Source organism: Centropristis striata, chromosome 3, assembly GCF_030273125.1.
Source record: "Centropristis striata isolate RG_2023a ecotype Rhode Island chromosome 3, C.striata_1.0, whole genome shotgun sequence".
In the NCBI taxonomy this organism is placed as follows: domain Eukaryota; kingdom Metazoa; phylum Chordata; class Actinopteri; order Perciformes; family Serranidae; genus Centropristis; species Centropristis striata.
The window spans coordinates 35,680,410-35,695,040 of record NC_081519.1 but is presented as its reverse complement, the minus strand read 5'-3'; the positions used below and the strand labels follow the sequence as shown (position 1 = coordinate 35,695,040).

The following is a 14,631-nucleotide window of genomic DNA, read 5'->3' as shown; positions in this document are numbered from 1 at the left end:
AGTGTTTGTTAGATGACATTTTCTGGAAGATTATTCTAATGTGGTTAAGACAAGCACAATGTGAATACAAATAAAGTTGTTGTTGACTGTTGACTTTTTCATCTTATTTATTAGTAGTTTGGAGCATGGTTTTTCTAGTAGTTCTGTGGACGATTTACTTTAGGCTTATATGAAAGTTTTAACAAGATAACAGATTTTACTGTATTAATTTACTGTTCTGGGTACAACTGAGATACATTTTAAGGGTAGTTGTAAGTTTGGATTTTGATAACTGAGACAATTTTCTGAATTTAGTAGTTGTAGTGTTCGTCAGTAACATTCTGGGTGACGTGTTTACTGTATATGTACCACCACTGTGACAACCACTAGAGCAAAGATAACGCACCACATAGGAATTTTGATTAGGATCAGGGTGAGAAAAGCGGAGGCTATTTCTCGGAGGTGGTGATGAGAACACAAAGTGCAGTAGATGTCACATTGATATAAAAATATGAAATGCTTTATGTACATTCTTTATACAAGGTAATTCATTGTCAGCTGGATCACCATTATTTGAAGAAGTAGTCCCACATCTTACAGCATCTCACTGTCGCTTTTCAGCCATCTTTAGGTGATAGAGGAATTAACATCAACTTTATTTATCAACTTTATCAACTTCATATTGGTATATTGGTCAGTTCCTTCATAAATAGCTGTGCCACTGCCGCATTAAGATAGTAATATATATATATATATTTAGAGTGACATATTCACCTTGATTTTTTCAGTGTGAATGTGGTTGTGGTTAATGTGCCTTTCAGGCTTGAGGGTGGTAGTTTCAACTCCCTTATATGTAGACACTTTTTAATGAGTAACCTAACCTCAAAACTTAAAATCTCTATGCCGTTTAGATGTGTTTGTGAGCTGACAGGAAGTGTTGATGATTTGTTCTCAAGTTGTTTTTCTCATTTCCTCCTGACAGCAGTAACATGAGTGCACCCTACATTTTTATTTTTTTTATTTATTTGTTGTTAGACATGACACAGCATTGAAAGTTAAATGCTATGATACAATTACAAACAAAGGTAACTATATAATCCTGCAAAAACCCAGATGCATAGCTTGCAGGCAAACTATCTGAGTGTGTCATCACAACTTTGAAAAAAAAGGTGGGTGGCTAAGGACTTCCTCAAAGGTTTCACAAGACCGAGATGAATGATAAATGCCACAACACAGCAGTTTCAGACTGGACTCACATTCAGACACGCTGCACCATTAACTAACAAACAGTAGACAGATAGGGAGCACAATGGTTGTGGGAGAAGTGATCTACACGTTGTTGGAGGTGTTCATTGCTGTTGGCTGCTGTCTTGGTAATTTGTTGGTTATTTTGGCTCTGTGGAGCAGTAAAAGCATTCAGCAGCCCACCTTCTGCCTTATTGTCTGTCTGGCTGTGGCTGACTTTATGGTTGGCTGCGTGGCCATACCGCTGGCTGTGGTGGTAGACGGACGAGTGAGGACTTCATTCCATGGTTGTCTCTTCATCAGCTGCGTAGTCATCCTGTTGACACTAGTCTCAGTTTTGTCTCTCACGGCTATTGCAGTGGACCGTTTCCTCCGGGTCTATATCCCTCTCAGGTAAGACGTTTTCTGGATGATTTATTGTGCAGAAAAAAAGTGAAATAATGCTTCTCAACATGGCTTTGAATCATCAGCTTTAAGTTTTTATCTTTTTTTTCCTCAATCTATGACTAGGGGTGCAACTAATGCTTATTTTCATTGTCAATTAATCTGTTGATTATTTTCTCATTAATCAATTTGTTGTTTGGTCTTTAAAATGTCATAAATTGGTTAATTTTCACTGCAGCCCTAAATGTCTTTTTTATTCATATTTCAGAAGCTGGAATCAGTTTCTTTTTGTTCCCTTTTTGTTCAAAAAATACTCAAATTATCAAAATGGTTACCAGTTAATTTAATAGTTGACAATTAGCTGAATAATATTTACAGCTCTATCTATGACAATTTTGCATGGCTTGGACTATAAAAAGGCACTAACTTCCTCAACGTCATGACAATGACTATATCATGGTTGTATACAATGATCATATAATTTGTACATTTTTTAAATACAAAGTTGATTATATCAGTAATTCATGTTTTTTTGTTTTTAGGTACAAAAGGACTGTAACACAGAGACATTCTCGGCTTGTGGTAGCAGCATGTTGGCTTGTTGCAGTACCACTGAGTTTTGCTCCCATGCTTGGATGGTACAACCATGAAACCTTGTCCAAGTCAGACAACTCTACAATTGTCTGCCGGTTTATAGATGTGATCCCCATGTCATACCTGGTTTACTTCAACTTCTTTCTCTGCACCCTCATACCTCTGTTGGTGATGTCTGCACTGTACGTCTACATTTTCTGCACCATCCGAGGAAATCTTCGAGAGAAACCGGGCAACGGCCCCCAAAAACAGTCTCAGAACTACCTCAAGAAAGAGAAGCAGTTGGCAGGATCTCTATCTCTGGTCCTGGCTTTGTTTGCCCTGTCCTGGCTCCCTCTCCATATTATGAACTGCATTGCTTACCTTGGTGAGCTGAAAGATGTGCCAGATATAGCTTTTTATGTTGGAATCCTGCTTTCTCATGCTAACTCAGCTGTTAACCCAGTTGTGTATGCGTTCAAAATAGAGAAGATCAAGACAGCGTACTTGAAGCTCTGGAGAGACCATATTGCATGTGGAGAAGAAAATCAAGGCTCTCAAACAAGTCAGACGACAGACAATAACCTCAGCAGTAACATGAACAGTGTGGGCAAAATTGAGTGAAGGAAGTTTTCCTTGTTTTGTTTTCTTCTGCTTTCTCAAGGAGCAGGTTTGGTTGGCTGTTGAGCATAATTAAACATTGTAAAACATAATAACGTTGTGTAAAGGTTAAAAGACCCCTTCCACACATGTTTTAAGAATATAACCATTCTCTGCTATGATTTATATTTTTCTTTGGTTTTCCTTCATAAAAAGTAAAGAAAAACTCTGAAAAGGTACCAGAAGCACATATACCCTTTACTGCCTCATTAACAAATTCTACAGCTGGCCTTGCAGTACATGGAAGTATAGGTTGACCCCTGAAAGAACAGTGCAAGTTGGACACACAGCTCTGTGGCACTGTGGCAGTAGTGTGGGCTTCAGGTCTCTGTTCTCTGTTAGAGGAAACATCGGTGAGCCTCCAGACTCCGATGAGTCTGTTGGTCACCAAAATCAGCAACTAGCAGATGTATCGGAATGGTAACTGTAATTAGCATCTTTTAGCTTGTTTATGTCGTTTGTAAGCTTGTAACTGGCAGTGGCTGGCACAGTGTTAGTGCTTGTAAAGTAATGTATAATAATATCTTTGATGTGACAGTGTATTTTTGCCGCTCAGTTTTCTTTCAGGGTTTCTGCTTTTTCTATTTGCTTTCGTACCTAATCTAACTTGTCAGGCGCAGTTTCTAATCTCAGTTTTTAGGGAAGTGCACAGACATCTCCCCCTTCAGTAGAGGAATATGAAAACGCATCTCAAGTGACAAACTTCTAGTTTCAAGGTCAGTTATTTTAGGGGACATGAACATTTAAAAAGAAAAATTGAAGTGAAGTGGGACTTAAACAAGGCCAGTTAGAGTTTGTGAAGTGTATTGAAATATTTTTTTAATCAGTTTATTGATACACTAAACGTATGTAGAGCCAACTGCACTCAAAGATCTTGTATCTGTAATGTTCAGGAATCTGATTGCTGTTAGCTGCTGTCTTGGTAATTTGTTGGTTATTTTGGCGCCGTGGAGCAGTAAAAGCATTCAGCAGCCCACCTTCTGCCTTATTGTCTGTCTGGCTGTGGCTGACTTTATGGTTGGCTGCGTGGCCATACCGCTGGCTGTGGTGGTAGACGGACGAGTGAGGACTTCATTCCATGGTTGTCTCTTCATCAGCTGCGTAGTCATGATGTGATTCGGCATGCATGTGTGAAGATTGTTGTGAAATCTGTCTTGTAGAGGGAAAGTGCAACTTCCACTTGTCGTAACAGCTTTGGTTCAGCTTCATATCACTGTTGTTTTTCTGTTTCTATTCAAGTTCCAGTTCTTCATGTTCATTTTAACAGAAAGCACACTCTTTGTTGGAAATAACCTTTACACTATGTGAAAAGAGGCCTCAAAAATGACCAGAGTCGTGTCAACTAGTCTCAACAACCAATTTCACAAAGGAGGCAACGGTTGTATTGGATGGCATTATATTGTACAGATCAGATTGATATTCGATATTACCAAAATATAACCAACTACCAGTTGAACTGCCACCATTTAAAAACAACAACAAAAACGTAAAGGAAAGGTTTTTTTAATAGATTTTTATTTTTAACAAGCGATCTCAAAAGAAAGCACTTGAAAGAATTCATGTATATCTCTGCTAAATTACAGAAGCAACTCAATCTTAAACCTGTTTAATCTTAATAAACTATGCAATGTGTAATGCATTTTTTGATCATTTTTAATTTTAGAAGTTTGTAAATTATGTACAGTGTCACAATGAGACATTTGCACCCAGAAGTGGTAAAAGTAAAAAAGGCACCAAACAAAACCAAGATAAATAAACTTCAGAGATAAATACAACTTTTTTTTCTCATCATTATTTATTTCATTCTTCTGTCATATATGTTTTTACATTAAGTTGTATGATTTCTGAAATTCTGTGAGAGTTCCCTATTGTTTCTATACAGTAAATGCTGCATTTCTTATCAGGTTTGTATAGTTTGTGCTTTGCTGTTGTGAAAGTTAAGCCCTTGGTTTTCATTTCCTCATTTTAAGAAACATTGCTACTATATCTTGCTTAACTTCTGTCAAATTAAACTTGTTTGTGAATGAATACAGTCTTTTAGTGAGCATGTACTTCATGCCTACTGTAAACAGTTTATGCATGTTTTCTTTCTACCATTATTAGCCATTCAACTAATTATTTTCTGTACACCACAACTCTCAACGCAGCATACAGCTAAATTTAAACTTAAACCACTGTTGTTTCCTCCTACTGCACTTTGAATGATTGTTAATGACATGTCTTTCACAACTATCTGTCAGAAACTCAACTGACTGAACATGACTCTGGGTATAAAAACGTTGGTGCATTTCCAAAGTTTATTATGTCAAATAAATAGCTGCAAGTCCACTGTGTAGTTTATAAGTTGCTGACTTTTACAAGACCATGCAGCTTAATAACTAACTTTTAACACGTCTGGGTTTATAGAGTGATTCATTGTGTAACCTTTACTCAAATAATATTGAACATTGATGACTCATAGATTTTTCAGCAATGCATTAGACTCTGCAACAACTGAAACTCAAACTGAATTCCAAATCACATACTTTTTATTTTTTATTTTAGTACAAACTGCAGCTGTCCCTACAAAGTATGTACTGTTGCATGCAGTATGCATATAATTGAAACACTACTTCACCTTGAACTTTGACCCTCTGGCTTATATATGTGCTGCACATAAGATTGTGGGTTAGAAAAGCATGCTGGCTTGCAAACTGTAAAATGTGACTGGATGAAGTAGGACATCCTGGTATTTTTGTCATACTGCATTTGACATGCTATGCATTGGGAAGTACTAATTCTTCTTCTGGCAGATGTTAGTATGGGTATTGGAATACACAGACAGTCAAAGCTTTTTTGTCAAAGCAGCAGATAATTAATTGTAGTTAATGTTTTCTTTATTTACCTGACAGTGCAATGTAACTCATAAACATCCCTTGTCGTCCAGTTACAAAGAAATGTTAGTGCTGCTCCGACACCTGTGCATGTTTGTTGTAAAGCATATTCTTACAAATTCTCACAAATTCTCATCATTTATAAGTCGTTTATGATCATTTTTCACACTTTGGGGCTATATTCACAAAGGATCTTATCTAAACATAAGAATATCTCCTCAATGCCACTAACATTTCCCTGTTTAGAGCTATTAACAAAGCTGCCGGGTGCAACTTTTAAAAAGGAACAAAGAGAACTTGTACAGTAAGCTAAGAGAAGTGGTGATGTCCATCCTGGTGCAATGGATGATAAGAACCTGGTGATTGGGCAAGCTACACTTATCATTAGGTTGTTTTTTGATTATAACCCCATAGACACAATAGAGTTCCCAAAGCTGCAATGACTCCCAGAGTGATGATAGTCTTTGGCCACAAGATGGCGTCAGAGTGGCTCCTTCACCACTCGGTCAGTGTGAGCGAGCCTCATTCCAAGCACTCATTGTACCTCTCAAGGAAGGTAATAGACTGTATAGTTATCGCCTGAGTAGGATTTACTCCATCCCACAAACTATACAACCTACTACCTCACCTTGCTAGGCTCAACTCCAGGCACCAATAAATATCCTTAAAAACAAGACATTGCTAGATATGTACCAACTTCAAAACATGTTGTTATTAGAAAAGACCAGTTTCATCATTGTTTCTTGTAAATATATAAAGTCTTTGTTTTGTCAGCAGTCTTCTCCTCAGAGATGAGTGTTGGGTTATGTCTTGAATCTACTTTTCTGCCCGTTCATGAGTTCCTTTATATCCACAGAGCTTCCCACGTGAAAACAGGCTTCGGCTTCACAGCAGCTCAACCTGTCTCCTTAGGAAAGACAGTAGATTGTATAGTTATCTCAGAGGGAGGACATAAACCCCACAACTATTCAATCTACTACCTCAGCCTTAAGGACAGATACTTTTGCAGGTTGCAGAGGAAACTTGTGGGTTGAACTGTGAAATGAAAAAAAGACAGATTAAGTCAGTTTTCCAATCCACTTAGGGCAAACAGTGGTTTAAAAATGTTTTTTTAGTTGCACAGAGGCCAAGATCTGAAGGTTTAACCACATGTAGGCCTTTCAGATTGTGTTTAGTAGCAGTGCTTTGCAGAAAACCTAACAAAGTAGACTTTCAAATAATTTTCTGACTGTTGAACCATTTTACATGTAATTTCTTTTGTAGTATGCTACTGCAGCTATATCCAAAATACTAGTAAAAACATGCACACACTTAAATGCAACATTATTCAAATAATGCCCCCTGCCCTAGAATGTGGTAGTCTGGTAACAGTTTCATCAGGAATTACCTTCCAGGAGCAATTTTCTCTCCAGACTCGCCACAAAGATGTAGACTGAGTTGTAAAATCAAGGCTTGTTTCACCTGACTTTAAGTATTAAGTGTTATTCAGTATTCGACCTCTTGCATTGGTCTGTGCAAATGTATTTGGCAAGTGTTTAAGAATGACAGGTGAGAGATTCACTTGAAAAGAAATGCTTCTTTCTTAATGACCTGCAGATTAAAAACAAAATACACTTCTGTCACCACTGAGAGTTTACTTTCAGGGAAATGGGTTTATAATGAACGGCAGCTGTGCAAAGAATTAATACCTATTTTATTCTAAAACTTGAGTTTCCAGGTCTACATCCCAACAGACAGAAAAGTAGCTTAGTTTAGCCTGTTTCCCCAAGTTCAGTCCCTCCTGTCACTACAACCAGAAAGCAAAGAGAGAAAGATGGAAAATGGCAGTACCTCGGCCATTTTAGGGAGTCGTTTGGCAACCATACCCAACATCTGTGGTGCAACCTGTTAACTTCTGCCTCCTCCTTCCAATTCCTGTTCATAGACTGTTTTTCTCCCAAATAATGGTAAAGGGGATATTGAGATGTTTTAGGGTCATGGTACCAAAATGTTAAACTTTGATAAAATACGAGTTTTCTTTCTGGTTTTCTTTTTCGACTTGATAATTAGTTTGATACCATGAGAAAAAAGTCCTAAGAACACAAAATAGGATAAATTTATTTTCTTTTGTATCAGCATCCTACATAAATATTTGATTTTTCTTCTCTGTTGTTTCGTCTGTGGAAATCTGATTGTAGATTTGTCTTTAGTTTTTTTCTTTTTAGCTTTGGTGCTTTCAATGCTATCAAATGTGGAGACAACATTTTTTTAATATGTGGTATCAAACTTATTTTTTTTGTTGCTGATTCACAAATGCATGCCAAAAAATCCTGACTGATTTTTTTTTTTTTTAGCTTGAAGCATTTTTTATTGAGGAGCTGAAGGTTTGACTTTAGAATATTGCCCTTTTTGCTCAGTGTGAAAGCCACTTCAAGTCCATTGAAAAAGGAGTCTGTTTACTGTGCCAGCCAGAGTCTGGGACACAAGCTGGGCAGAGCTGTCTGGGCCCCGACAGAGCCATACTTTGGCTGAGCTGACTGAGCCCAGACACTGTTATGGTAGACAACGATGGTCAACCCATGCAAAGGCTAGGACGCTTTGCATAAATTAGCATGTGAACCATGGTCGCTGAAAAGGGGCTGGGCAGTTCATTAACATTCTGAATTCCTCTTTGGCCTAATTAATGCCGACAGTGATTGAAATGTTTTGGCAGGCTGTGTGGCTGTGGTGCCAGGGCATGCTCACTGGGGCAGAATGAAAAGGCACAAGGGCATCAGAGAGTGGGAGGCCTTAATTGAGATGTTGAATTAATTAGACGGTAAATGGTATCAAACTCCTCTAACCGGCTGGCCAACGCAGAGGGGATGGAGTGAAAGCAGGACCGGATTAAACTTTTTATACAGGAAAAGTTCTGTGCACTACAAACCGAATTTGTTATGGTGACGGGCCATTACTGTGTGGCTCTCTGGTGAAACATTGATAACTACAAAAAAATTAAGTTGTTTCATCAAATTATCAGCAGTCAGTCTGATTCAAACAAACATTTAAAGATTGCTCAACTGCTAACTTTACACATAAGTTGTGATTCCCAAGAGGAATGCATCTTTTGACCACAGGTCAGTGAGACATGCATACAGGTAAACTTTTTTTTAGTCATTCTTACCTTGATTGTTTCCAAATATCCTTTTCGTTATTGTGCATTTTACAAAAGCTGTGCTAACACTAATTTATACCCCGATCATGAGTCCATGTGGGAGGGCGGGCAGGAGGGTTTGTAACCAAGATCTAAAGCAAATGATTGTTTGTTTGTTTTTTACACCCGGAAGTAATGGTTTGACATTCACAGTATACCCCCAAGCTGCTGATGATAGTAAAATGGCTGCTCTGTTGCAGAGTATAACGAAGAAATAATGTTATAAATCCATGACCTTCATATAAGACTCACTCAGAACAATCAACATGCCAATCAGCACATCGCTGACACGGTCATTTACTGTTGCTTCAGAAAGAGATGCCTGGAGCAGCTCGTCTAAGATTGGTAAACATTCAACTTAATAAAGATATCCATGTTGTTAAATGCCCAGTGCCGAATAAAAACTGAGAATTTAATAGACGAAAAGCGCAAAAAATACCCATGATAGGTTGGCGTTGGTCCATGATGATCGGCGGAATACGGGTTACGACTGTGAGGGAAAAGACTGAGGTTGGTTCTCTTGTGCGGCTCTCTCCAATTTTTGGTGCCAAGAAATGGGCATTGTCTGCGTGCCAAGCTGAATCTCAATGAGACAAAAAGGGGGTGATGTCGTGGATGCAGCATGGCAGAACCCACCACTGAGGGGGGAGGAGAGTATTGGCAGCCAAGCAATGAGAGGATGCCATGTCAGAGAGGGGCTATGATACCACACAATAAGGTATGGTGGCATAGCTTGCTGCCAGATGCTCAGTGCGGTGTCTGTGCTATGTGAGCTAGGTGTTCACACATCTAGAGAAAGGTCCATTGTTCCAGAAGCAGACTTTGTCCATATGTTGCACAAGTGGTTATGTTTTGTATGAGCCTGAGGTTTCAGTTGATGCTCATCATTTGTGAAGGATCCCGTTTAATACATACAGGTCAGCAGGAGTTTATCTGCACCTAGCAGGCTGATGCCTTACTCACCATCTTTATTTTTGGATTAACTGTAGTTTTAATGGAACATCAAATATTATACTTACTTCCTTCCAAAAATGACTCACAAGTAAAGAGGTGTGTTTTCTATCCACTCTGCTTATACTGTTTAACACGTAGTGGATTCAAGTTACAGTGTACATTTTAATGTGTGGAGCCAATAATCTTATTATTATTTTGTAGTACAGTCACTGACTTTGACAATGTTATTCTCATGGTAAGTTGGATTTTTCAATTCTCAAATCAGTTAGTTTTTATAAATTTTAATTTTAATTTTCATCACGATATGATATTATATTGATTCTTTAGACAACAATATTTGCTTGTATCACAAAGTCTGCCACAATATGATTTTGATTCGATTCAACTCATGGACCTGCAAACGATATGAGATATCATCTGCCCATTTAACAATCAGTTAGATTTATATCAACTCACAAAAATATATTGAAACGTCCTCCAGACATTTAGAAAACAAATTTTACTTTTTCATAAAAGATGTACATCTATAGTCGGAAATTTTAAATAAATGCATATAAAGATAATATGTTTCCATATGTTCACTTTGCTTCAGTAAAATTGGATGGTTAACCATTGAATTGATATATTGACCCAGATCGATGTATTATTACACCTGAGCGGCAACCTCTGGGCCTGATAAGTCAAGCCAGAGTGCCAGTGCCTTAAACCTGCATTCTTTCTCATAGCCAGCTGAGTTCAACACCACTGATTAAAAAAATATTTTTTTTTCATAAATTTCAAATGGAAAAATCGCACTACTTTTTACTTGATTTGTAACATTTTACCTATTCAATAATTACTTTATTATCTAAATTGCTAGTTTAAGGTTGTCTTTAATGCAGCATGATGTTCATTTTCTGAATGATGGTCCCATTTAAGCTAAAATAGACAATAAAGCAGGGTATGATTTAGGATGGGGCTACCTTATGATTGACAGGTCTCTACCACAGTGCAGTAGTAGCGACTGGTGCTATCTTGTTTTCAACTTTGTTTTCAGTTCATCATTTAACGTTTTGGTAGCTTAAAAATGACTAATTCAGTGTTCCGCTGTACTCAAAGACTCTCTAGGGAGTCAATTGTTAATTCTGAATAATAATCGCTCCTTGCTAGCCTAGCTAGCTAGCTAGAGACATTTTTAGCTCCTGATACGTTCTGCGCATGCTCTGGTTGTAAAAACCATTATGGTGAGTGGAGTCCACAAACCAGTGGGTGACATCACGTTTTTTTAATGCAGTCTGTGGTGACACCCTTATCAGGCATCACGAGGAATTTAAAGTTATATTACACTCAGCCCCACAAAGCTCACTTAGAGTTCTTTCTTCACTTTCTTTCTTCTTATGCTCAGTCAGAGGAATATGTTTCTTTCTTTGCAGTATTTCTTTCCCAAAATACTTCTTTTCACTTTCTTAGTTTTACTTTTTAAATTTTAGATGAGCACTTTTAAAACATTAATTTTTTAGGAGTTTAAAGGATATTTTAAAGACTAAAAGCAAAACCAATTCCTGTAATAAAAACTGGGAAAATAAAAAAATAGCTAAATAAACGTCAATGTATGTTCAGCATTCGTCAGTTGCTGACCATTTTAATAAAGATTAAATAACAATTTTAAAAATTCCTCGATTTTATGATAGACCAATATCTGCCTTTTCGACAGTCTGGCTCGTATTGCCACTTAAATAATCTTATATTGTAATTTTGTTCATAACTTGTATTCTGTATTCTGATCAAAGTACAATATATCCAAAGCGCGATGCCACTATCTACTTTTTAAATATTTTCATGTTACGAGAAGTGTTTTTTAAGTGCTTTATTGTGGGTTTGCTTATTGCATTGTGTTTTATTGCAGTAGAGGCTTGAAGACAGTTGTTTATGGTGTATATTATGGTGTTTTGTGAAAAAATGTTTAAGTGTCCTGCAGTATGACAGATGGATCTTTACACACAATGACATTTTCGAGAGACGAGGGTGAAAAAAGTATTTTTTATGGTTTGTTGTAGTCAAAGTTAAGCTTTGCTGATGTAATCTACGTGTTCCTGAAAGCTGAGATGATCTCAGGAGAGGGTTTGAACGTTTTTTTTCAGTGAACTATTGTCATACGTGGCTCTATCTTGTCACGGAAAACCTGCCAATCCAATATTCCACATTAACAATATTCTGTACCTTCCAGATGTTGTTCTCAAGATGGATGTCTCTTGGCTTTTGCACGAAGCTAGAAGGATTTTAAATGGTAGTTTATGTAACAAAAGGATCGGATCAAATGCAGTTTGTAGCACATGAATTTGTTTTGCTAAAAACAGGAAGAGCTGAGTGTGTGTGCGTGTGCAGTATGACCTGATAAAAGCAACAACCAACAAAAAAAGAGACTTTGATCCTGGTAACCACAGAGTCACTCTAACCAAGGGGAGGAGAGAAACGCAAATAGCGGAGGATATGGCTTTCCAAACAACATGTCATCAAGCAAGTTCATCTGAGGAGAACCGGGGGGGAGGAGGAAATAAGTTCATTTTCTCTCTTGCTGCCCATCCTCGCTGCGCCCTCCCCCTTCTTCATTCACCCTTTCTGTACAGTACAGTATGCCATAATGTGTCATTATCACACACTCAAACACAAACGCTGACTCGACTGTATGCAAACAAAACCACACACAGCTGCACACCAAGTAGCATGTGCCAAAATGTTTACACAGTCAGCTCGCCGTTAGTCTGCTTTATAAGTGTAATCTGGAAACCAAAAAACGCCATTATGTTTATCAATCGACCTAATTTTAATAACGTTTTTACAGCTTTTTGTACTTCATGTTATTAAAAAACAATCAGAAAAGGGTTGATCTAAAACTAAGACCTTGCATTCTTACAATGCAAGCCCCTTCATGTATAGAACAATGCTTGCAACAGAGGGATCTGGTTCATACTGGTTTGTGAACAGGTCTATCAAACAGCAGCGTTCAAGAACTCGTCAGAAAATTACACGGATATACAAACCGCATATCTTCAAGATTGGTATTCCACTCTTGTGGGATACTTTTTAATTTTGTGGTTAAATACATGCCGAACAGCAGCCACAGTAAAGCTGAAGGATATTTTTTGTTGCAGATTTCTCGCACCTTCGTAGCAACCCTGCAACACAGAAACCAAAATGTTTAATAAAAAAGCGAAGTGTCTTTTATGTCTGATAATTTCCTGTTTGAAACTTTATTATCACTTGATGGGGTGAAATTTGCGATTCGAGTTGTCGTATCTTCAGGCTCCAATTAAGGAAGTAAATGATACTTAAATGTTGCTTTTACTAGTTGTATACTTTAAAGAGGTTGTAACACAACCACTAAAACTTGTTTTTTTACTCAAGGCTTGTTCTTTTTTTATTATCAAACAGTGCTATGTAAACAGGCTTCTCATCACAGTAATTTTATATGAATGCTGAGGTTATTATTTCTTCATGCATTAAACCCGAGAAACGACATAACTTAAAAATAAATCCCGGTGTGTATCGATCGAACAGTAACGGTGGATATTTAGGCATTGTGTTCGGTGCAAGCAAAGCAGACACGTGTACAGTGTGGAAGGTGACAGTAAAAGAAGTGTAAAAGTGCAAAAGAAACGAATAAAGGGAGACTTCGATACAAAGAGGAATATCAAGGCCGAAACAGAAGCAGAATCAAAAATGAGAAATACCTGGAGGTGAGTTTTTTTTGTACAGGTCAGGCTAGTGTTCACCCGCAGAGAACAAGGCCATGGTGGCGGCAGAAAAAAAAAAAAGGCGGGTTAGAAAGGAGACAAGAATGCATTTCCACATCCCTCTCTTTCGCCTGCAAGACGAGGGAAAGGCTGAGCAGTGTACCAGCAAGCAACCCCACTTGAACAGGGGCTGGGGCTTGAGAGCAGTTTCTGGGCCATGCCCTCCTCTCTCCCTGCCCACTTTTGCCCTGCTGCCAAGAGGCAGAGACAGCAAGGAGAAAGGGAGGCAGGAAAAGAAATCATGAAGTCAAAAAATTGTGCTTACACGGTCCTACTAAAGATATGAAAATCCACCCGGGATATGCATAAAAAGTAGGCTGAGTTTTTGCTTTGAGATTAAGTCAGTGAGTTAATGGAGTTAACGCACCACATAAAGGGGAGCAGTCACATGAACTGTAGATTATGTGTCATCAAATAGACATCTCACTTGTGGGAGAGGGGAAAGAAAGAGAGAGGAATAAGCTCGGGTAGAGAAATCAGACGTGAGTACTTACATGCTGTCTTGTAACAAAGCCAAAGGGTTTGACAGATTTATCTACAGTTGGCCAAACAATTCTGTGCCAGATATTCCTGAAGCATTTCAGAGCAATGAGTTAAAGGCTTCTCACAGAACCGTGCAGTAAAGCCTTTTGTCAGCAGTTGGCATCATTCCCAGGTAGTACATGCCTCATAGTTCCCATTTTCGGTAGTCACTCCGGACGTCTTGAGTTGTTCTGCACCTGCCTGTGTTTTTATCCGGATTTTTTGCAGTCAGTAGAAAAGAATAATAACCACTGAGGTTTTGATTCTGTTTGATTGTAGTTGTGAATTGAAACCAGTGTTTACCGTCAACATGACGAGTGGTCTGGGATGTTTACCTCAATACATCCTCAAGTAACAAACTATGTCATGAATCCCTAGAGTGAAATAAGGGCAAGGAAATGGTAGATCTCTATGAACAAGCACATCCGAGGATAATGTTTCGCATGGATCATGACCAAGAAATACAAGTAAAACATTAAAAATAATCCACTGTAGG

General features: G+C 38.1%; 1 protein-coding gene and 1 long non-coding RNA gene across 2 annotated transcripts; one reads left to right on the top strand and one right to left on the bottom strand.

Annotated features, from left to right (window-relative positions):
* Positions 1-1,267: 1,267 nt before the first annotated feature.
* LOC131968907 (adenosine receptor A1-like) lies at positions 1,268-5,127 on the top strand. Its single transcript, XM_059329962.1, has 2 exons — positions 1,268-1,617; positions 2,151-5,127. The coding sequence occupies exons 1-2, from the start codon at positions 1,289-1,291 to the stop codon at positions 2,803-2,805; spliced, it is 984 nt and encodes a 327-aa protein (XP_059185945.1). The 5' UTR covers positions 1,268-1,288; the 3' UTR covers positions 2,806-5,127.
* Positions 5,128-5,921: 794 nt separating this feature from the next.
* On the bottom strand, positions 5,922-14,338 carry LOC131968908 (uncharacterized). The gene is made up of 2 exons (XR_009394074.1): positions 14,108-14,338; positions 5,922-6,749 (listed from the first exon to the last, which is right to left on the bottom strand). It is a non-coding gene; the product is annotated as an uncharacterized LOC131968908 (long non-coding RNA).
* Between the last annotated feature and the right edge of the window lie 293 nt (positions 14,339-14,631).